At 44.3% G+C, this 23,497-nt stretch overlaps 1 protein-coding gene across 1 annotated transcript; it reads left to right on the top strand.

Moving 5' to 3' along the window:
* Positions 1-581: 581 nt before the first annotated feature.
* Zbtb8b (zinc finger and BTB domain containing 8B) lies at positions 582-22,769 on the top strand. Its single transcript, XM_003471150.5, has 4 exons — positions 582-663; positions 7,866-9,031; positions 18,161-18,339; positions 21,018-22,769. The coding sequence occupies exons 2-4, from the start codon at positions 8,065-8,067 to the stop codon at positions 21,333-21,335; spliced, it is 1,464 nt and encodes a 487-aa protein (XP_003471198.1). The 5' UTR covers positions 582-663; positions 7,866-8,064; the 3' UTR covers positions 21,336-22,769.
* The last annotated feature ends 728 nt before the right edge of the window (positions 22,770-23,497 follow it).

The raw sequence follows: 23,497 nt of genomic DNA on the forward strand, positions 1-23,497 counted from the left end.
CCTACTACGTGCCCTTGCACCTTGTAGTGCTGTTGAACTGTCTCGCAAATTGGTATGAACCTGAAAGCCTAAAAAGGGAAGAGTGTTGTATCGTTTATCCCCTTAACTCAGTGAAGGTGGATTGTGGGTGTACAACAAAACCTGTTGAGTAGATTAAATCATTTCACTTAATTGTTGGTTTCTGACTAGAGCACCGGTAGGCATAATGTGGGCGACTGAAAAACCACAGCTGTGACACCCTAGGCTGCGTTGGTGCCCACGATGTGCATTCAACTTTCTGGACAAAGACATAATACTTGGCAGATCTCTCAAGGGAGACTCAAGAGGCCAAACCGAGATACAGCTCTGTACAAGCACAGGTTCTTGCTCCTTTTGCCATCTTGGTACTTGTAGTCTTGTCCACTGTATCGTTACCCGAAAAGCCAGAGCTGAAACCACAACTCCCAACACCGCGAGAACACTGGAGCCTTCAGAGCGCATCCTCTGGAGGGGCGCCAGCGCCGTTGACTAACCTGCTGGCCGAAGGGCCCGCCTCCCGGAGCCCAAGAGCCGCCGCGATTGGCTCGCTGCCCCGCCTCTCACCGGAGGGGGCGCCAGGTGAATGAAAGGGGGGCGTGTCGGTGCGCGTAGCTCTGTGGCGGCGCGGCTGGAACCTGGTGGAAGGTGAGCGCGGAGCAGCGGGTCCACGCTGTCATATTCTTTGGTTTGGGAAAGATTCGGGGTACCCAGGAAGGCCGGCCAGGGAGACGGGTAATCGGGAGGGTTATTAGCCTCCTTTGGGCCACCCGGACCTGGCAACTCCCGGGGCCCCAGCAGTGCGATCCCGCCTCGGTGGACAATCCGCTTCTGCCTCCAGCTTGGGCAGGGGCGCGCGCGGCGACTTTTGCCCCCCTTCGTCTGCATGCCCCCCACCCCCGTCGTCCAGCTGGGGTCGGGTGCCTGCTCACTCCGATGGCGAACGATGCCAGGGCTCGAGGGCTTGGCCAGACTGGAGCAGTGTCCGCTGCGACGATGGTCACTTTGTCTGTGGGAGGCCACGGGTGTGGTAAGGCCTAGGGGCTGCACCTCCGGCGGCAGAGGACTCTGACCAGTAGCAGGTTCCTGTGGTCTCTGCGGGTCCACTGGTTCCGGACGAGGGACACCCTTCTTGGTTTTGTGAGCAATGTAGCGGATAAATCAAAGATGCAACTGGCCTTGAAATTCTGCCTGTGCAAATGGAAAGTCTTTTCTGGTGTCTTTTCTCTCCTCTCCACGTGTGAGAGAAAGGTCTGGTTCCCCAGTTTGCCGCACACACAGATATCTTGGAGGGTTTGGGGAGATCAGTCAGCATAGTGGCTAAGGCTGTCAACTCTGGAATCAACTGAATCTGAGTTCCAAATCCTATTGTGGACATATTATCTTCATGTTTCCTCCTCAAAAAAGAGATGTAATACAGTATCTACTGTCCTGTGTCACATGTGAGATTAATATGTTTGTAGTTTGCTCGCTGCTTCATAAGCAGTAGCGCTCAGAGAACGTTAACAATTGAGGAATTTTTTTGTGTGCTTAGATTGCTGAGGTAGAAGCATTGTCAGAAAGTGGGCTGGGATTTGAAGCTACTTTTGGCCTCCAATCAGAGACAGTTTTGTGGGCTGGCTAGGGTTTCCTCAAGGGTGTACAGGAGTTTGTAAAGAAGGCAGTAGTGTGGACATCTGCTTTCTCCAGGAAGGCAGGCACTGTACTCGGTTTTTCTATTCCTTACCTCTTCCTTGTGTCAGGCAGTGCACCTGTAGCTAATAACTGTGGAAGTGAATCCAAACTATGAGAGACTGAGTCTCTTGCCGAGTGTGAAAAATGTGTTTTTGAGAGCAGTTAATCCTTAGCTGCTTTTGTGAAAGAAGTGGTGATCCTCAGAATATCCTAGGGATGCTAAGCATCAAAGGTAAGTGGGGTTGGTAAGAAATAAAAATTTCCTCAATCTATTCCAATGTAGGATTGGGGAAAGGTTTGAAGAAACTCTGTGGCCAGACTCTTGCAAAGTCAGGGAATGTTTTCATGATGCCAAAGAATCAAGAATATTTACAATGGTGCACGTCTGTAATCCCAGATATTTGAGAGACTGAAGAAGGAGGATTTTAGGTGAAAGGCAACCTGGGCAATTTAGTGAGATTCAGTCTCAAGGTAAAATATTAAAAGGGACTGAGAGCCATGCACTGTGGCACATTCCTGTAATACCAGTAGTCTGCGAGGCTGAGGCAGGAGAATTGCAAGTTTGAGCATAGCCTGGGCAACTCAATGAGATTCTTTCTTAAAATAAAAAATTAAAGAAGGGCTGGGACTGTAGCTCAATGTGAAGACCTTGGAGCCCTAGGTTCAACCCCCAGTTCGGCAAGAAAGGAAGAGAATTTGGGATGTAGCCCTGTGATAGAGACCTTGCCCAGATACAAGAGGCCTTAGATTTGATCCCAAGTACGGAGAAAATAAAATTAAAACAGAGTATGGTACATACTTATGTATTTATCTACCTTGTTTGTCCGCTCTTCTCTTTTTATTTTTTATTTTTGTACTGAGGATCGAACTCACAACCTTGCGCTTGTCAGGCAGGCACTTATACCACTGAGTTAAATCCCCGACCCTTCTCTTTTTTCTTAATTGAAAACAAATAAAAGCAATATACGCATGTAGCAAAACATTCCAACTGTACTGGACGGTGTTTTGCTTTTGAGATTAATGTCTCAATATGTTGTCTAAATTGCTCTTGAATTCCTGGGCTTAAGCAACCCGCCTGCCTCAGCCTCCCGAATGTTAGGGACTACTGGAACGTACCACTGTGTCCAGACAGGAAGGATTAAAATGAAAAATGAAGTTCCTAAAAAAAAAAAAGAAAAGAAAAATAAAAAGAGAAAGAAAAATGAAATTCTTTTGACACATTCTTTTCAAGGTATCTGTTGTTTCCTTTTCTCGAATAACTTCCTAGAAAAGAAATTTCATCTGTATACCAAAAAGACATATATATAAAGGATTGTACTGTACATTTATTTTGGATCTTGCTTTTATCTTAATATATCTTGGTAATCTTTTCATATAAATATATGTCTTAGTGATATTTTCATATAAATATAGATAATTCTACATGATTGTGTCAACCTAAAGAGCAACCAGATTGATTTTCTAAAGATCAAATTTATTAGCAACCAGGTGTGGTAGTGCACATAATTCTCCCGCCTCTGACTCCTCAGTGCTGGAATTGAAGGTGTGTACCACACAGGGAAAGTTTTGAAAGGCAAAATGAGGAAGGTTATGTGAAATATTTTGAAACCAGTTGTGGTGATGCATGCCTGTAACCCCAAGACTCGGGAGGCCTAGGCAGGGGGATCCCCACAGGTTCAAGGCCAGCCTGGGCCACATAGTGAGACCCTGTCTCAAACAAACCAAAACAAACAAAAAAATAAAAATAAAAAAAAGATTTTCAAACAATAATCCTTGGCTATCAGGATCAATATCAAGGTTAGCATCAACCTGAGATTAAACACTGGATAGACAAGTGTCCTTGCAGAAGTATTTTGTGAAAATGCAATGACTTTTGTGCAAGCCTATGGTTGTGGCACACTTATTTTTTGGTGATAATTCTTATTATCAGGAAAAACAGGAATAAATATGAAATTTCCTCTTTCATTTGTAGGGCTTGACACAAGAATCATTTTGATTCTGACAGTTTTCACAGTTGCTTACTGATTTAGTGATTGTCATCATTGATTTAACTTGTCCACTATTGATGAATATTCAAATTATTTCTACTTTGTTTTGTTTTGTTTTTTCTTTTGGGACAGTCTGCCTGTGTAACCCGGTTGACTTCAGACTCCTGATCCTTTGCCTCAGCCTCCTGAATGCTAGAATCACAGGTGTGTGTCACCATGCCTGGCCACATTGCTACTTTTGTGGTAACCCAAAAACCTGATACCATATATGTCTCTGAACTAATCATTTGATTTTTGTTTTGTTTTGTGGTACTGGGGATGGAGCCTAGGGCTGCTCTACCATTGAGCTATATTCCCACCCTTTTTTATTTTTCATTGTGAGAACAAGTGCTCCTTCCTCAGTGCTAGGGTTAGAGTTGTGCGCAACCACACTCAGTTGAATTTGGTATGTTTCAGAAAAATATATACCATGTACACGGACAGGTGCTCTATGATGTTGCCACTGTGTATGTCTAAAATGTACTAATTAAAAAATAATAGTAAAAAAAATTTAAAGTTTTTTTGATATGTCTCAGGGAATAAATCCAAAATTTATAGGGCTGAACTTGCTGGTGCAAAAGTTGTGTGCATTTTTTTTTTCTTTTTTCTTTTTTCTCCCAACAGACAGGGCCTTGCTATGTTCCCTAGGCTAGCCTTGAACTTCTGGGCTTGATTATTCCCCCCACCTCAGCCTCCTAACTAGCTGGAACTATCATACTACTGCACCTAACTTGCATTCTAAATTTTGATAAATATTGCCAAGTTTTTCTCTATTATATTGCATCCCCTCCAACACTGGGTTTTAGCACATTGAAAAATGTGATTTTGCCATTTGATAGGTTTTCTTTCAGTGCTGAGGTTGAATAAAATGTAGTGTTTTTGTTTTGTTTTGTTGGTATGTGGGAATCAACTTCATGATCCCTTGCTTGCCAGGCAGACAGTGCTCCAGCCTTTGGTTTTTTTTTTTTTTTTTTTTTTTTTGTCTTTTTCCTTTTTATCGGTACCAGGGATCGAACTCACGACTGCCTGCTTGCAAGGCAGGCGCTTATGCCGCTGAGCTAAATCCCCAGCCCCCCCCCCCCCTTTTTTGTAATAGCATCTTGTTATGTAGTTTGAGCTGGCTTTGAACTCACTGTGTAGCCTAGGCTAGCCTCGAACTCACCATTATCCTCCTGTCTCAGTCTCCCAAGCACTGGGATTGCAGGTATTCACCATGCTTGGCTCAAAATGTAGTATTTAATCGTAGTATCTGAGAAGTAGGAAGAAAATGTTTGAATGGGAAGGGAAACAAGGGAGGGAGTAGGAGGAAGTGAAGGAAGGGAAAAGGAAAGAAAGAAAACAGAAGGAAAAGCATAGAAACAAAGCTTTTGTGAATAAGGAGAGGAAAGTTTGAAGGGAGGGGAGGGGAGTAGGGGGGAAATAGAAGCAAAATACCATGTGCAGGTACAAATTGCCTCTGATGAATGTGATCATTATCAAAAAAAGTGTACCAATAAAATTAATTTTAAAATAAATGTAGTATTCTGTCTATACCTTGTTTTCCCCATAGTTTGCTTATCAAAGGCCATAGCAATAACTGCTGAAAATGCTAGGTTAGTTAGATCAGTTAAAAAAGGTGAGGGTGAATGTGAAATCTTAGCCCTGTGAATATTTTCAGGTCTGATTTGTTTGGGCGCAGTAGAATTTTTCAGCTTCCTCCCCGTTTGAGCCAAAATGTTAATTTTAACTACTTTGCTTGAAGAACATTTGTTAAAATTGAGACACAACTTCTTTGAGTTTAAAATGAATATAAAAAGATAGGAATCTTCTTGATGCCTTAGACTCATCAATTACAGACCCTGGCTCTAATTTAGTGATGTCCTTAGGCCATTTTGAATAAGTAGGAGCATTTAATACCCTTAGTTAAATGGCCTCAGGCTGTTATTTTGAAAATATTCCTAAGGGCTACTTTTATTTTTTAACTTTTTTACTTTTTCTTAACTGTCAGTTCTCACTTTTCAATGTGTTGATTTATATTTTACAGGGACCCCTCTCTAATCCCTCCCTAATTGGTTCTCTAATTTCTAATTCACTCTATTGCTTGTTATAAATATGTATAAAGGAGACATAATTTGCCATTTTGTAAGGCTGTGGTGGGCCATTAATGAGTAAATTTGTGCAATTAATGCATAGGCCTGAGGGAATCTATTTTGGCAGTGAGTAGAAGGGCCTTTTTGAAGGGAAAGGAGGGGAGGATTTTTAGGTTGTGCAAGCTTTTATGTGTTCCACTGGTGGAAAGAAAGAGTGGCTAAAGAGTTGTTTGCTGGGCATAGTACCACACCCCTGTAATCCTAGCACTGGGAGGCGAGGCAGGAGGATCACTGTGAGTCTGAGGCAAACCTGGACTACACAATGAGATCCCGTCTCAAAAAGAAAGAAGGAAAGAAGAAATAAAGAAAAAAGGTGACTGGTTAATACGATTTGCACAATGGAAGAAAATGAAGGGGAGGGTTTAAGGAAGAAAGCCACCATCTTTTACTGCAGGTGGAGTTTAAACTTGATTTATACTTGTTCTATATAGCAATTAAGAAAAGCGTGTTCCAGCTAGTGGTGACCTCAGCACTGGGGAGGCTGAGGTGGGGGGATTGAAATCTGAAAACCAGCCTGGGTTTACCCAGTAAGACCCTGTTAAGGCTTGTATCCAGATGCCTCCCCCGCAGCCTCATGTGTTCATAGGTGGGGCTTCTGGGAGCTGGCTGGATCTAGAGAATGTGATAGTGGGATTAAGGGCATGTGGTACTCTACATTAGGCCCCTGACTGGAATTAGCATAGCTCTGGGTGTGGCTGAATGGATTTACTGGTGACAGAAGCCTCACCCTGGGTGTGGGTGGCACCACGCAAAAGGTTTGTAGTCTGGATGGGATAAGAGGAAAAGGCAGGTTTCCTGCCTCCCGTCTCCTATGCCGTGGACTGTTTCTCCTCCACCAGGCTACCCTGACTATGCACTGAAACCTGTACAAACTGTGAGCTGAAATAAACTTTCCTCCTTTAACTTGTAGGTGTTGAGTGTTTTGCTCTAGGAACAAAAAAACTAACTAAATTAGACCCTGTCTCAAAAAAAAAAAAAAAAAAGAATGTTTTAACTTAGCAAACATACTTAATGTAAAACACTGTGCTAGGTGTTGAGGGTTAGCATAGTGAATAAGATATGGCTTATACCTTCTGAGGGTTTGTAGTCCACTGAAAGGAGGCCCAGAGAGAAATAATAGGAAGGACTTAACCAAAGGTAGTGGAGTTCAGTCAGTTAGGATTCTCTCAGTTGCAAACAATAGAAAAATCCAACTCAGACTAGCTAACACAAAAAGGGGCTTAATTGGCTTCTGGCGCAGCTTGAGCTGGGGCTTTGAACTCATGGCGTCCCTAGGTTCACTTAGCTGACTAGGCTGGCATCTTTGTTAGGCTGGTTCCCCTGGTGCTGAGGCAGCAGCGCCCCTCACATCTATATGCCCCTTTGAGGAGAGTGTGCTTTTTCCTCGCTTGAGAGAGGCCCTCAAATGTTTTGTCGCTTTTTAGGGGCCCTAACCAAGCCATATAGCCATCTCCAGGCCAATCACTGGTGGTCAGACGGTGGGATACAGTGATTCTAGTATATCCTGTATTACATTGGATGCACTTGGAGCCTGGGGATGGTGCCAACTTTGTGTAAGCACATTGGCGATGCAGGGGAAAGATGGTCCTAAAGGTCTACAGAGGCACTGGAACCACTAGAAGGAGCCATGCGTGCTGTCCAGCCCAGGGATCCACCAGACGTTTCCCCAGAGTCATCATAAAGAGTGGGAGCTAAGGCTGCGCTCGCCAGTGGTGAGGCACACATTGGGCACTGAGACTGAACTATACTTTTAGATTTAAGTATTTTCTATAATTTGAGTCTTGATGAAAATGGAATGCAATGCACAAGAGCATTGACTCTAGAGGCAGAGGGACCCAGTTTTGAGTCTTGGCTCTATTACAGCTAGGTCATCTCCTATCTTCAATTTCCTTTTTGGGAAAACGGGGACAACATTATTACTTACAGGGTTATCTTTTTAGAAGCCTTAAAATCTATATAAAACATTAAGGACTGTGCCCACATGCAGTTAGCTAGAGTTATTATTTGTTCTTTTTTTCAGTCACTGCAGTTGGATAGCTGCTCATATTTGTTAGATCCAAGATAACCTGCATCATAAAAACACTATGGAATCAATGGTTTTAGAAGCATTGTTTTTTTAAATGTGCATCTTGTTCATAAGGCTGAAATCCGTGAGTTAACTGAAACAAAGTCTTGGCGGAGATACAGGCCACTCCAGAGCAGCAGCTGCCGGTGGAGACATGGAAATGCAGACGTACTGCGCCAAGCTCTTGGGGGAGCTAAATGAGCAGCGGAAAAGGGACTTCTTCTGCGACTGCAGCATCATCGTGGAAGGCCGCACCTTCAAGGCCCACAGGAACATTTTGTTTGCTAACAGTGGCTACTTCCGGGCCCTGCTCATCCACTATATCCAGGACAGCGGGCGCCACAGCACCACCTCCTTAGACATTGTCACCTCTGATGCCTTCTCCACCATTTTAGATTTCCTTTATTCTGGGAAGTTGGATTTGTGTGGGGAGAATGTGATTGAAGTTATGTCCGCTGCCAGCTACCTGCAGATGAATGACGTGGTGAATTTCTGCAAGACCTATATCAGATCTTCCCTTGATATTTGCCGGAAGATGGAGAAGGAAGCTGCCCTGGCCGCAGTGGTGGCAGCAGCAGCTGCAGCGGCAGCCCATCAGGTTGACAGTCCAGGCAAGGAGGGGACCTCCTGTGGTACCAAGAGCTTGGTCTCCTGCCCTGTTGGAGCAAAGGAGATTGTGGACTACAAAAGAGAGTCCCCTTGCGATGACTGTGGGGAATGCCACCCCTTGGAACTGGTGGTGAAAGACAACCAAGGCCGAGGCTTGGCTGACAGCGGTCTCTCTGCTCTGCCCAAACGATTAGAGCCCAAGGTGGAGCCCAAGGTGGAATTCGATGCTGCGCAGGTGCAGGCGGAGGCCGAGGTCAGGGAGCCGGTGCTGCAGGGTGCAGCCGCGCTGAGCCCGGCCCACGTGGAGGAGGGCACCCTCGGTGCTGTCCAGGCTTACAGTAACTATCATGTGAAGCAGTTCCTGGAGGCTCTCTTGCGCAATGGTGCTGTCCAGAGCAAAGATGACACTGACCATCACTTCTCTCGAGGTTTGGAGGGAAGACCGGAGGGTGCGGGGATTGCCATGGGCTCTGTGGTGGACATCCAGGCGGACTGGTATGGAGAGGACTCAGGTGAGCTCTCTCAACACTCACCATCTCCGGTCCTTAAGCATGAACCTTCTGTGCCCATATCCTCCATCGTCGTGATCGTGGCCATTGCCATGTCATTATCACTACCATCATCGCCCCCACCATCAATGCTACTACCGCTGTCACTGATGCCATTACTGCCACCACCATCATGGAGCTTCTGCTGTCCACGGGGCCTTGTTTCTTCATGAGTTTTGTGTTTTACCTCGACAGCAAGAGTACAGTTTTCCTTCGTTATCCGTGAGGGATTGGTCCCAGTCTTCCCCTTGAATAAGAAAATCTGTGGATGCTCAAATCCCTGACATAAAATGATATAATATTTGCACATAATCTACACAAATCATCCTGCATCCTTTAAATCATCTCTATATTACTTCCAATACCCAATGCGATGGGAATATTTTTATATAATACTGCCAAAGGATTGATGACAAGAAAAAAGTCTACACATGTTCTCTGAACATACAATTTTTTTCCAAATTTTTTGATCATAGATACTGATGGCTGACTGTGCAAACATGTTGAGGGCCACTTGGAGATGTGGAAAGGTGTCTTGTCTTCCACTAACCAGCAGTGGGATCTTGGTTAAATGATTGAACTTCTTTGAGCCGGTTTTGTTATCTTTGAAATGAGAATGATCTTCCCTGCTTTGCTTTTCTCTCAGAATTGTTGTGAGGACCAACAGAGAAGATTGCCAAAATGTTTGCTCATGTATGATAATGTGTTCTATCACAAAGGAGATTTATGGGGCTGGGGATTTAGCTCGGCGGCATAAGCGCCTGCCTTGCAAGCAGGCAGTCGTGAGTTCGATCCCCGGTACCGATAAAAAAATAAAAGACAAAAAAAAAAAAAAAGGAGATTTATGCTGTTTGTCTTCATGGGAGTCAATTTTTATATCCTTTTGTAGGCTTAGACGTGCATGTTTGTGTCTGAGGCCTATGACTTGGTACTGGGGACTGAACCCAAGGCCTACGGGAATGCTAAACACTGACCTCACCACTGAGCTATACTCCTAGGCCCTAGGCATTGTGTTTCAAGAGCACTTGGCTGTTTCCTCGAGCAATTCTGAAAGAGCAGCTAACATGGTGAACTCTTCTTAACTCATGAGATGATGGATCTCTGGTAGGAGACAAAAACCAGCATGGCTGCCATCTTGCTGGTGAAAAATGACTCCAGAACCTCAAGACAAAAAAATTAATAAATCACATTTCTAGTTCACCCTCAATTTTTTTTTATTTGGTCTTTTTAAGACAGGGTTTCATTATACAGTTCAGGCTGCCCTTTAACTCACAGTGATTCTCTTGCCTCAGCCTCCCAACTTCTGGGATTACAGGTAAGCGCCACCATGCCCAGCTTCACCTTCAATATTCAATAGGGAAAGCCTTTTAGACAAAAGGAGATCAATTGCTTTTATTTCTATTAAACAATTATCTTGAGACTTTTTCACTTTTTTTTTCATCTTAACAATATATCATATGTCTGATTAAAACTAGCCTTGAAAAATTTGAAAATCCTGCTTCTGGTCCTCAGAGACTCTGGTTTAACCAGCTTTTGGTTAAGATACTAACTGACAAAAAAACAAAAAAAAGATACTAACTGCTGCCAGCCATTGGGAGACTGAGGCAGGAGAATTGCTATGAGTTCAAGGCCACCCTAAACTATGTAGCAAGACACTGTCTCAAAAACAAAAACAAAAACACCCTGATATTAACTGCTTCAGTGAACAGACTGTTCTGAAATTCTTTCCGTGTACCCAGCAGCAATTTACAAGCTATGACCACTCTTTCACATCCACTAGACTCTCCTAATGCCTCACGTGTTTGGCAGAGGACATGTGGAGAAACTAAGGCTGGGAAGGAGTTAGTGAATTTCCTGAGAGTGCAGAATGGGTAAGTAAATGGCACAGCTTAGCCCAGAAAGCTGGGCTGGCTTCATTTCACTCACTGCAGAAACTGCAGGGCAGCACAAATGGCTCCAGGATTTCATTGCAACAATTTTGCTCCCAGCCTCTCTGCCTGTAAGCAGAAGTTTACATTTGGGTTTGTGCCACCATCACTCAAGTCCTGTCCTGATCATGTGGAGAGTCAGGTTTCTAACTGCTGGGTTCCATGGCAAGGCAGCCACCTGGGCCCCGGCTGTGTCTATTTTCTATCAGTTTTTTATTTCATTCACACAGCTCTAGGGTAAATTTCTGCCAAGTTCCAGTCCCACACAGTAGGATTGATTTGTTGGGCTATTCATTCATCCTCCAATATTTGAGCACTTTCCTGGCAAAGACATCAAGATAAGTCTGGGATGGATGCAGCCCTCAAAGAACTGATGGTGTCTTAGAAGATGAAAAACAATTAGGAGTTACACTCTTGCCTTTTGTGCTGAAAGATACTCAGAGCATACAGAAAGAGAACTGGCTTCCTGCTAGGAGACTAGGGCGACTGCATAACATGGTGTACCAGGTTGAGAAGAGAGAATCAGGTCATGGAAAACCTAAATGCTGAGATGAGGCTTTACCTTTAGGAACACAGGAGATTTGGGTAGTTTCTGAGCTTGGGAACTGGCAGGATCTATGCCTAAGGAAGACTAATTTGGCCTTTGCACAGGATGTTGTAGGGATAGGAGACCAAGGATGGGAGACCAGTCAGGAAGCTGCTGCACTCACCAAATTCAGTTTCTTATCCATCACATTAGCAGACACTGTCAAAGCCTAAGGTCTTCTCTCTCCCCCTGGACTCCTGCCTCCCAGCTCCAGTATCTCCCACCTCTTCTTGGAAGGTTTGCTGTCTTATTTCCTGATCTTTGCTGAGCCTGCTGCAGTCTGGTTTCCTCCTGCCTCTGCTGAAACTGCTGTTATGAGGTCAGCCACATATTTCTAGGGCTGATCTAGGGAGTGGTGCTCAGGTGTTATTTTACTTGAGACCTATAAGAGTTGACTTGGAGCTCTTTCTTTGCAATTCTCATCTTTTTTTTTTTTTTTTTTTTTTTTTTTTGAGACAGGGTCTCGCTGTGCAATTCAGGCTGGCCTAGAGCTCACTTTGTGACTCAGGCTGGTCTCAAACTCACAACAATCCTCCTGCCTCAGCCTCCCAAGTGCTAGAATTATAAGTATTTATCACCATGCCCGGCCTTCTTTGCTTGATTTCTGATACCATGAGTACCGTTTGTTCTCACCGCCACCTCTTCCTTTTCAGCCTAGTCATGGGATCATCCTCTGTCACTGTATCCAGCATTCCATCATTGGTTGGCTTCTTGACAATGTATCATTCTTCTTTGTCTGTTCATTCATTCACTGAACAGGTATTTATTGTGCATTTACTACATGCTTGGCAATACTAATCACAGTGAACAAAATACAGTCCTTGTCCTCACAGAACCATTCTAGTGTAGGGAGACAGACAACCAGCAAATAAGTAGATGGGCCAGCTGGTGATAAGTCTTGAAGAACAAAAACTAAAGTAGTGAAAAGCTGAGAGTTAAACCAAGACTATTTTATTTAGTATTGGCCAGGAAGACATTTCGACCACTTGCCTTTGAGCAGAAACTCCAGGGAGTGAAAGTCCAAAGCACAGACATCCGGGAGAGGAACACAGAGATGAGGGAGAAGCAGATGGAAGAGCAAAGTGCCAAGGCCCGGGTGCATGATCATACTTATGAAGGAACAAAAGGGACAGCAAAGGTGCTGGAGTGGCTCTGGTGGGCCTCGTAAGACTGAGGAGCAGAGAGGATAAGGTCCAAGAGCCAGGTGAGGACAGGCAAGTAGGGCCTTAAGGCCCTAGGAAAGCCTTTGAGGGTCTCAGCAAGGGGTAATCTGAAGTGATACAGGTAGCTAAAGGATCCTCTGCATCCCGTATGGAGGAGAGGCCATAGGGGCACAAGCATGGGAGCTGGAGGGCCACTTGGGAGGGGACTGCAGTGGCCCAGGTGAGGTGTATATGTTCCCCGAGTCAGTGGAGTAGCAGCAGAGAGCTGAGGTAGAGCTGGGTCAGCACTGTGCCGATTCTCAAAAAGCAAGCCAAGCAGGTTAGATCTCTGTGAGGAGCTTGGGGAAGAGAGGGGTTGAGGCTGATTACGTTTCTAACTTGAGCAATCAATTTAAATGTGTGATGTTTGTGCTGCCCGTTGGCCATACAAATGGAGACGTTTGGTAAGCAATTGTGTAGAGAAATTTGGAGTTCTGGGGAGAGTCAGAGCTGAGGTACAGATTTGGAGCCTTGAGTGGAGCCCTGGAATTCAGAACTATGTATCATGTGAATTTAGAGACCTAGGAGAAGATAAGAGATCTAAGGACCCAGTTCCTGGGAACACCAGCATTTGGAGTCCAGAAAATAGGGAAGATCCAGCAAAAGAGACCAAGAATGGGCAGCTAATAAGGTAGGAAAAACATGAAGAAAAAGATGCATGCCAAGAGGACAATGCTTCTAAAGAAGAAGCCACCTGTATCCAGTCCTTCATCTGCTCAGTCAGCTAACTGAGAATCTGTGTCATGGAGAAGCGTTTCCGTCCTTTCCCCCTCCTACCCCTGCCAGCGTGGTCAGCAAGAGCTGTTCATTTTACTTTTCAGTGTCACCCTCTCTCCAAACCCATGACCGTTGTTTTAGTTCATGCCATGTCTCATCCAGACTCATTGTCCCTGGAGAGATCTTTAAAAGCCACAGCTAGCCTTGGAATCTGATTATAAAAACTGTCCTATTTAAAATGCTAGCTGCCCTGTGAGTCCCTTAGCATGTCATTTCCACCAGGGCAGGGACTTTTGTCTCTTCTTTTGTTTTTGTCTTGTTTTTTGGTACTAAGAATCAAACTCAGGACCTCATGCTTGCCAGGCAGGTGTGGCACTACTTACCTATATTCCTTCATCATTTTTTTTTTTTTTTGGTTACCTGGAATTGAACTCAGGACCTTGTACTTGCCAGTCAGGCGCCTGTGCTACTGAGCTGTATCCCTGGCTCCTTCATCACTTTGAACTTTGCATATATTATGTCATCTGAATAAAACATTTGCATGTCTTTCTCTCTTGCTGGCTCAAGTTCTTGAAGGAACTTGATCTTGTTAAAAATGAGCCTTAACACTGCATGACATGAAAAAGTCATTCAAGTGAACTACTGTATGAGGTATGACTTAAAACTACAGTGAATGTTCATTTTAATAAATAATTACAGTAAAAGACACGTGGCCAATAGTCCCCCTAAAAATCCTGCTCTTACTTCAAACATACTCATCCCATCATCCTTGCCATTTTCCGAAGCAGTTCTGAAGGTCCTGTTTTGTGCCATCAGTTGTGCTGTTGTGGCTGCCTCCGTGACCTAAGTTGATTCTTAAAGGTCACCTTTCATGGTCATTTTGACTTTGGGGAAGAACCAGAAGTTGCATGGTGGCCATGGTGCCAGCTCTGATGAACAGGATGGATGAGGAAACACCACGTTTTTATGAGCCCACCTTTTCTTGCTTGAGTGGCACTTGGCAGTGTCATTCACTGTGTTGTTTTATCACACTTTGTAAAGACACAAAAGAGGACTTCTAGAACTGCTTCAGAAAGTGGGAAGCACAATGGGATGAGTGCATTTGGAGCAAAGAGGAATATTTGAAGGGAATTAATGGTAACATGCCTTTTACTGTAATAATTTTTTTATAAAAAACTTAAACATTCAGGGCTGGTGATATAGCTCAGCAGCACAAGCACCTGCCTCCTAAACATGAGGTCCTGAGTTCAATTTCTTTTTCTTTTTCTTTTTTTATCGGTACCAGGGATCAAACTCATGACTGCCTGCTTGCAAGGCAGGCGCTTATGCCACTGAGCTAACTCCCCAGTCCCGAGTTCAATTTCTGGTACAAAAAAAAAAAAAAAAAAGAATTTAAACATTCACTGTATATTTTGACCACCCCTTGTGATAGAAGTCAGAGCACGAAAGAGGATGGAAAGCGATCAGACAATTCATACCTCTCTAAAGGAGAGATACAGGCTACGGAATTACTCTGTAATAGAGAACTTGCCGACCATGCACGAGACTCTGGATTTGATTCCTAGTAACACACACACACGTGCACATGCACACACACACACACACACACACACACACGTGTGCACTTATGCACCAGATGGAAAAGTAGTGAACAGTTGTTTTTTTTTGTTTTTTGTTTTTTTAACCAAGGCCTTAGGCTGGGCCATTTGACTTTATGTTTTTTGTAAATAATTAAGAGTATAGTACAAGACCAAGCTGATGTGGTAAATGAAAGATTCCTCAACATCAGAGGAATGAGCTAGAGAATGAATTATGAATGGCTGTTTTTATTCTGGAAGCAAATTATTATGAGTCTTTTTGTTCTTTTTTATTACTCTGACTCTTACAAGCATCTCTGAGTCTACAGTATAATCAATGAGAAAGAGCATATCCTACTTATGTAGGCAGAGATGAACTATAAAATGCTGCTTTATCTTAGGAAACAGATTTTGGAGTCGCCAGAGATTTTGCAAAATGTTGTGCATTATCAACATTTTGCAATTTTGGGAGCCAGAAACCAAACAGAATAGTCTCTACCCTCACACAAAAGGAAATCAACTTTTTCTGGGAATTCTGCTTGCCATACCTTTTGCAGTATTACAAAGAAGACAAATCCCTGTTAGGTACCCTGAGATGTTACCAGAGGAGTCAGTCCAGTGTTGAAAGAGATAATATGATTAAGGCCACTTAATCGGTAAAGAAATGCCGGGGAAGCCAAGTGTGATGGCACACTACTGTAATCCTAGCACTCAGGAGACTGAAGCAGGAGGGTTGTTGTAAATCTGAGACCAGCCTGGGGCTACAAAGTGAGCCTAAGGCCAACTTACACTGCATAATGAGATCCTGTCTTAAAAAAAAAAAAAAAACAGGAATGCTGGAGAGATGATGATGATGATGATGATGATGATGGTGATTATCGACTAACATTTGAAAGTGCTAACTCACTGCCAGGTCCTGGATTTAGCTATTATTTCATTTCGTTCTTACTATAATCCTATGAAGTGGGAAGGATAGTCATACTTATACTACAGATGAGAAAAATGAAGCTTAGAGAAGTTAAAGGTGATGTCCAAGGGCACACGGTGGGTGGTAGTGGCAGAACTTGAACACAGGTTTTGGATCCCAGAAAGTCTGAGTTACGAGCACTGTAGTTGATGCTCTGGTAACCAAAGTTGCAATTTTTTTTTTTTCTTTTTAGAGACAGAGTCTTGATATATAATTCAGGCTGACCCTTACACTCACTGTGTAACCCAGGCTGGTCTCAAACTTGTGGGAGTCCTCCTGCCTCAGCCTCCCAAGTGCTGGGATTGTAGTCTTGTACCACCATGCCCAGTTTGAATTATAAATCTAGAAGGGCACAGAAAAACAAAATAGATCTCAGAGTAATGCAATAAATGTAACTCAAAAAACGAGAGCTTTTATACAGGTGGATGATAATCATGATGTCATTTGAATGGTTGTATGAACAGGGTGGGGAAAATAGTTGGAATGAGATTTAAATGAATTCCTGATTATTTGTTGATTTCATATATAGAGAGTTTCTGGCTGTGGTGGCACACACCTGCGTTCCCAGCGCTTGGGAGGCTGAGGAAGGATTGCTATGAGTTCGAAACCAGCCTGGGCTACATAGAGAGACCCTGTCTCAAAAACAGAAGAAAGAGGAAGATGGGGAAGGAGGAGGATTGATGAGAAGGAGGAGGAAGAAAAAGAAGGAGAAAGGAGGAGGAAAGAAGGAAGAGAAAGAGAGGAAGAAGAAAGAAAGAAGGAGAAAGAAGGAAGAGAAAGGAAGAAGGAGGAGGAGGAGGAAGAAGAAGAAGGAAAAGTCAGACATATAGAGTTAATATGAGTTTCAAACAATTTAAGAGCCAAGTTTGGTGGCACACACCTGTAATCTTAGCACTCAGGAGGCTGAGGCAGGAGGATCATTGCAATTTGAGACCAGCCTGGGCTACAAAGTGAAGTCAAGGCCAGCATGAACTGCAGAGTGAGACCTCGTCTCAAAATACAACACAATTTGAGGTGCATTATGGCGAATCTGTTCTACATAGTCGTGGAAGAAATTCCATGAATTTTGGCCCAAAAGTATGACCCAATCATAGGAGTATTTTTGATTTTTGAAGGTAATGAAATCATTTCAGAGGGTCTAAATTAGTCATCTCAGGCTGCTGTAACAGACGGGGACATATTGGGTGGCTGAACAGAAATGTATTCTCTCATCGTTGGGAAGCTTGGAGTCCTAGATCAAGGTGCAGGCAGGGCTGTGTTTTGGTGTTTCTCCTGCTTTGCATAAAGCCATCTTCTCATGGTACCTCACCAAAGCCTTTCCTGTATGTGAGGCTCATGGGTAGGGTGAGAAGCGGTGGGGGCGGGGGAGAAATAAACATCAGTCAAGCTCTGACGTCTTTTCCTCTTCTTACAAGGCTGCAGTCCTAGCAGTAGAGAGAGCCTCAACTTTGTGACCTTATTTAGCCTCAGTTATTTCCTAACAGGCTGTACCTCCAAGAACAGCCACATTAAGAGGTATAAATTCTGTGGTGAGGTCTCATTTCTATCTGTCTGTCTCTCTTTCTGTTTTTCTCTCTCTATCTTTGAGACAGGATTTCATTATGTAGTTCAGGATGGCCTTGAACTCACTTTGTAGCGCAGGCTGGCTTTGAACTCAGGATGATCCTCCTGCCTCAGCCTCCCAAGAGCTGGAATTACAGGTGTGCACCACCACGCTCAGCTCACTTCTCACCTTACAATGAAGTCAAACAGTAGACATTCCCAGAGTGTTGGTTTGGAAAGCTTTTCCAGGTATCCACACAGTAGCATGTGAGTTCTGTGGTTGTAATGTAGGCTGTGTTTCAGACTGTGAGCCACATTCAGAGAAACCTGAGAGCTGGTACCTCCTGTTGTTCCCCATAACCTGATATCAGAAGCCCACTTTACCCTCCAGCTGCCTGGGAGCCAGACAGGGTTGTAACTGCAGACAGGGCCTTGCCGTTGGCTGGTGGTGGAGCTGGTGTCTTCCCTGTGTATCTGGCCGGTGGAACCCCCCAGCACCAAATCCCTGCCTTCAGGGGTGGCTGGGGTTGTCACTGCTTACAGTGTAGCTAAATTGATGCATTGGGTTCTTTAGGTGATGTGCTGGTGGTCCCCATCAAGCTCCACAAGTGTCCTTTCTGCCCGTACACGGCCAAACAGAAGGGCATCCTCAAGCGCCACATCCGCTCCCACACGGGCGAGCGTCCCTACCCCTGCGAGACCTGTGGCAAGAGGTTCACACGACAGGAGCACCTGCGGAGCCACGCCCTGAGCGTAAGTGCCCCCGCCACAGCGTGCTGGTTGGCAGTGTTCCCGTGCCAAGGGCTATTCCTCAACTTACCCAATGTGAGAGCAAAGGCAGCAGCTTGGATTTCCTGAGGATTCTGAGCATATGTTTCTGCTGCTGAATTAAAACTGGGCTGGCTGGGTATGGGGCGTATGTCTGTAATTCCAGCACTCAGGAGGCCGAGGCAAGAGAGTCGCCACGAGTTTGAGACCAGCCTTGGCTACACAGTGAGTTCAAGGCCAGCCTGAACTATGCAGCGAGACCCTGTCAGAGAAAGAAAAGAAGGAAATGGGGGAGAATGCTGGTAGCCCTTAAAATTAAAGCAAATGGTAACAAACTTGCTTTCTGAGGGAAAGAGTCAAGAAAATTAAGAACTTGCTCAGAAATCGCTGTCATAAGGCAGAGAACAACAGGGCTGAGACAAGGACTTGAGGGTCTCTCTCTGTGATGCCAAAGGGAAGCTGCACCCTCAGATTCCCACCTGGGGTGGGAGCAGGGTGCTGCCATTTAAGAGGTGACTGTGGGCAGCAAAGGGGGCTCCAGCCCAAGGGAACTTCTCTAGCTAGCTGCCCTTGGGACTGTTTCCACGTGGGCTGGTCATTCAGGCCACTTAGAAAGATTTTGCATTTATGATCACCTTTGAACAAGGTAATCTCTAAAAAAATCCAACATGCAAATAGGTTAGACTTCAAAAGATTTTATCAAAAACATGGAGCTGGAAGCTGGACATAGTGGCACGTGCCTGTAATTCCAGTTCTTGGGAGGCTGAGGCAGGAGGATTATAGGTCTGAATCCAGCTGGACTACAGAATGAGACTGTGTCTCAAAACCTCATCGTCATCAACAACAACAACAAAATGGAGGTATAGCTCAGTGGGTGAAGGTGGGGGGAGGATATGTGAGGCCCTAGGTTCAGTCCCCAACACTGAAACAAAAACTGGCATGCATGGTTCTGTGTGCCTACAGTCTCAGCACTCTGGGAGGCTGATGCCAGAGGATCATAATGCTAGCACAGCATAGGCAGTTTAGTGGTTTAGGAGTGGGGAGGAAGAGGAGGGAAAGAGGATAAAAAAAGATATTGTACAGGCACTCCTGATAACGAATGTGATGATTATATAAACATATACTAATAAAAGTTTTTAAAAACTCAATAATTTAGACCTCTTTTTTATTTTTAAAATTTTTTTGAGACTGGATTGCACTGTGCAATTCAAGCTGGCTTGGAACTGCAGCGATCCTCTTGCCTCAGCCTCCTGAGTGCTGGGGTCACAAGGGTGTGCCACCACAGCCAGTTAGACCTCTTTTTAAAAAGAGTTAAGGACATAGCATATTGCAAAGGATTTGGATTTAACTTCCAGCACCACAAACAAACAAGTGAAAACCTCCTAGGATGGGATAAAATATCACTAGGACATTCTAAAATATACAAATAACTGTTACAACAAGATAGCAAAAGGAGAATCCAATTAAACACAGGCAAAGGATTTGAATAGAAATTTCTCCAACATTACTCCTCATGGGGTAAATGCAAATCAAAGCCACGACAGGTGCCACTTTACACTCACTCTCCTCACCCACTGCAATGGTGATAATCATTGCTCAGTCTGCAGTAGCATCTCTTTGTCCCCTCTCCTCCCCTTTGTTGTTGTTGTTGTTATTGTTTATTGTTTTTTGAGACAAGGTCTTATGGGTAACTCAGGATGGTTTCGAACTGGACTCCCCTGCCTGAGCCTCCCACACGCTTAGATTACAGGCTTGTGCCAACACAGCCGCTGTTCCTTCCTCTAGTGTATTCTGTGTCTAGCACTCTGAAAGAGAGGCTCTGATGGCTTCTTCGAGCCCTTCTGACTGGAGTTCCTGAAGGATGGACATGTTAGAAAGAAAGTTCCTTTTGCAGAGGTGCTACTGTCCTTGAAAGGAGCTGTGTGAGGAGGAGACTGGGTTCTCTCTTCTAGGCAATAAAGCTCTTCTCCTGAGTGAACAAGGCATTTATCAGTGAGAAAGTTAGGGCAGGCATCTGCTGACACATCTGGGTTATCTACTGTCTTACAAATAATCCAAGGTGAACAGTGCTATGCCACTGAGTTATATCCCCAGCCAATCCAAGGTATATTTTATAAAAGCCTAAACCTTAATTAGGTGAATACTCTTTAGGGGGCAGACAAGCAGTAGGGAGGGATCCAGAAATGAATGAAATCGCCTCTATCCCTGTCCTCTTGGAGCTCACAGCCTACTAAATTTTATCACTGATCTGTGAGAAGCACAAAAAAGAAGACAGGATACAGCTCAGTGGCACAGGTCCTGCCTGGCAAGCTCAAGGTCCTCAGTTTGACTCCTGGTACAAAAAAAAAAAATAAATAAATAAATAAACAAACAAACAGGAGACATATACAGTCAAGGAACCTAAGCTGGCCTAGAATATCACGGGAGACTTCCTTGAAAGGCCTAGAGAGGGGCGAGGAGTTGGAATGCGGAGGAGGGAACACCGCATGCATGGCCAATGTCCCTGGGGTGGAAAAGACCTTGGTGAGACTCAGACAGGTAAAGAAGGCAAGGGAAAGAGGACAGGAAGTGAGGCTCGGGATCAGGCAGGGCCCAAGTCACACTGGGCCCCTGGAGCGTGGCTCAGCCCCTTCCGTGTGACATGTGTCTGCTTGTGGTCACAGGTGCACAGATCCAGTCGTCCAATCATCTGCAAGGGCTGCAGAAGAACCTTCATGAGCCACCTGTCACAGGGGCTGCGGCGCTTCGGGCTATGTGACAGCTGCACTTGTGTCACAGACTCTCACGAGGACGATGATGATTTGATGCCCATTAACCTTAGCCTGGTGGAGGCTTCGTCCGAAAGCCAGGAGAAGAGTGACACAGACAATGACTGGCCAATCTGCGTGGAATCTGGTGAGGAGAACGACCCTGCCAGAGAGGGCTCTGATGACAGGCCACGGATTCAGCCCAACCTACCAGACCATGAGACGCTTACATAGCAATAAATTAGTAGGGACGATGCTTTAGACTGTGTTCTTGCTCATTCTGTGGTGAAAGGCACTGTTTTCATGGGAATCCCAAAAGGAGCATTTTTTTCACTGTCACTATAAATGTATTTTTGTTAGGTTACTTGATAGAGGCTGGGTTTTGTGACTTAAAAGACTGACAGACAGCCTTTTAGTGTGATACCCTTGGTTTCTGAGGGTTTTGCGGGCTGTTCCTTAATTTTGAGTGAGTCAAGGTTGGATGAGAGGCTTCTTGTCTTTCCTACTATGCATCTAACTTTGGTTGGGAGGAAGAGAAGAAAACCACCAAACTTGTTTTCACATTGTCTCAGTCTTCTGCATTCCTTTGTCATCATCGTCTTTCTCTGAAAAGGTGGAAAGAACATGCAAAGTTTTGGAATCAGTCGTCCCTCTGCCAACTCTCTCCTAATGGATTCCACATTTTAATTTTCTGGGAAAGTATTCAAGAGGAAGTTTCATTCATATAAAGTTAGGCAGGGACATCTGTCTACACGATAATAAAAGTCACTGTTGGGAGCTAAGGCTGTAATTTTAAAGGCTGGGAATACTTACGTGCAGATGAGCATGGAAATGAGCTGAAAGGCTCATGAAGGGCGCCCTAGATTGCCCAGGTGAATTAGACTTTACATTTGCCTCAGAAAGAAAGCCTATGAGCCAGGGTGTGGCGGGTGATTGCCCTGTCTGATTTGGGATTTGTTACACACACACACACACACACACACACACACACACACACACACACACGTTCTGATATCATCCAACAAGTTATCTTCTCTAAACTCAAAATGCTCTCCTGTGTTTTCCAGCCATTTCTCAGAGACACTGCTGTGTAACCTGGAAATGTAGCCACTCGATGTTGTTTTACTCAGTTTATGCCCCAAAGTTGAATTGGAGGGAAAGTGTAAGTTCACCAAAATCATTTAGCTTTTAAAAGACCTTGAAAGAAAGAGAAAATTAATAGAACAGGTTTTAAAACTTGTCTGCCCATTCTGCAGTCATTCATTTTAACAAAAATGCCTGAACTTTTTCTCTTTTATTTTTTTGTTTTTTATTTTTGAACTTTTTCTCTTTTTAGACAGGTCTCTTTGTGTAGTTCAAGCTGGCCTTAAATTCACTGTGCAGCCCAGGCTTGAACTCAAGATGATCCTCCTGCCTCAGCCTCTCAAGTACTGGGACGACAGGAAGGTGGCACCACACTTGGCAGGGCTAAAAGTGTTAAAGGATGGGAAATACTGTGAATAAAGGATGTACGTGACAGTACTTTTATAATTATGTTAAAGTACCCAAAATGCATTCTAAAAGAAAACCTCTTGCTTTCCTATAAGTTTAGTACAGTGTATCTCAAAAGGCAATACAATTGCTTTATGTGTGTGCCTCTTGAACAACAATAAAAGCATTATAAATGAGCTTATAAGTGTTGACCTGATTGTTGAAGAGTTAGAAAAATTTGGTTTGGGGTTGTTCGTCTTGCAATGCAAGAGTGCGTGTCTACCCTAGAAAATTGTTTAAATGATACTTCTTCATTGTAGTTATAGTACTAGGACAGTGCTTGTCAAACTATGGCCACAGGCAGGCACTGCTCTATAAATCGTATTCTGAGCCAGATGATCAGAAATTAAGCATATAGAAAATTTTAGGGAGGCTGGGGATTTAGCTCAGCAGCATAAGCGCCTGCCTTGCAAGTGTGTGGTCGTAAGTTTGATCCCTGGTACTGATAAAAACAAAAAAGACAAAAAAAAAAAAAAAAAAAGACCCCCTGTGGTACTGGGGACTGAACCCTGGGAGAACTGAGGTACATCCCCGGCCCTTTCCATTTTTCCATTCTGAGAACGTTTCACTAAGTTGCCCAGCATTGAGCTTGTGATCCTCCTGCCTCAGTGTTCCCAAGTCTCTAGAATTACAGGTGTACACTGCTGCACTCAGGTTTTATGAAACTGTGACATTCTGTGACATGTGACACCCACATATATGATTAGTGGCCTTGTCTTGAACAGGGTATGGACCAGCTCAGGGCGGCACTTGGTAAGGCCTCCCTCAAGGTTGGATACCAGGCCATCCAGAGAGATCACAGATTGTTCTGCAGATTAGAAATTTAAAAACTGGTCTTGTCCACAGGTCATATTGAAAAATATTAT

The sequence above is a fragment of the Cavia porcellus genome, unplaced genomic scaffold, assembly GCF_034190915.1.
Source record: "Cavia porcellus strain 051 isolate PalLab524CR breed Dunkin Hartley unplaced genomic scaffold, mCavPor4.1 scaffold_25, whole genome shotgun sequence".
Taxonomy (NCBI): Eukaryota; Metazoa; Chordata; class Mammalia; order Rodentia; family Caviidae; genus Cavia; species Cavia porcellus.

Bases quoted from the DNA above. Each gene is read 5' to 3' on its own strand.
- Zbtb8b (XM_003471150.5), top strand. From the start codon at position 8,065: ATGGAAATGCAGACGTACTGCGCCAAGCTCTTGGGGGAGCTAAATGAG. The intron at 9,032-18,160 runs GTGAGCTCTCTC...TGGGTTCTTTAG, and splicing joins CTGGTATGGAGAGGACTCAG to GTGATGTGCTGGTGGTCCCC. The intron at 18,340-21,017 runs GTAAGTGCCCCC...TTGTGGTCACAG, and splicing joins TGCGGAGCCACGCCCTGAGC to GTGCACAGATCCAGTCGTCC.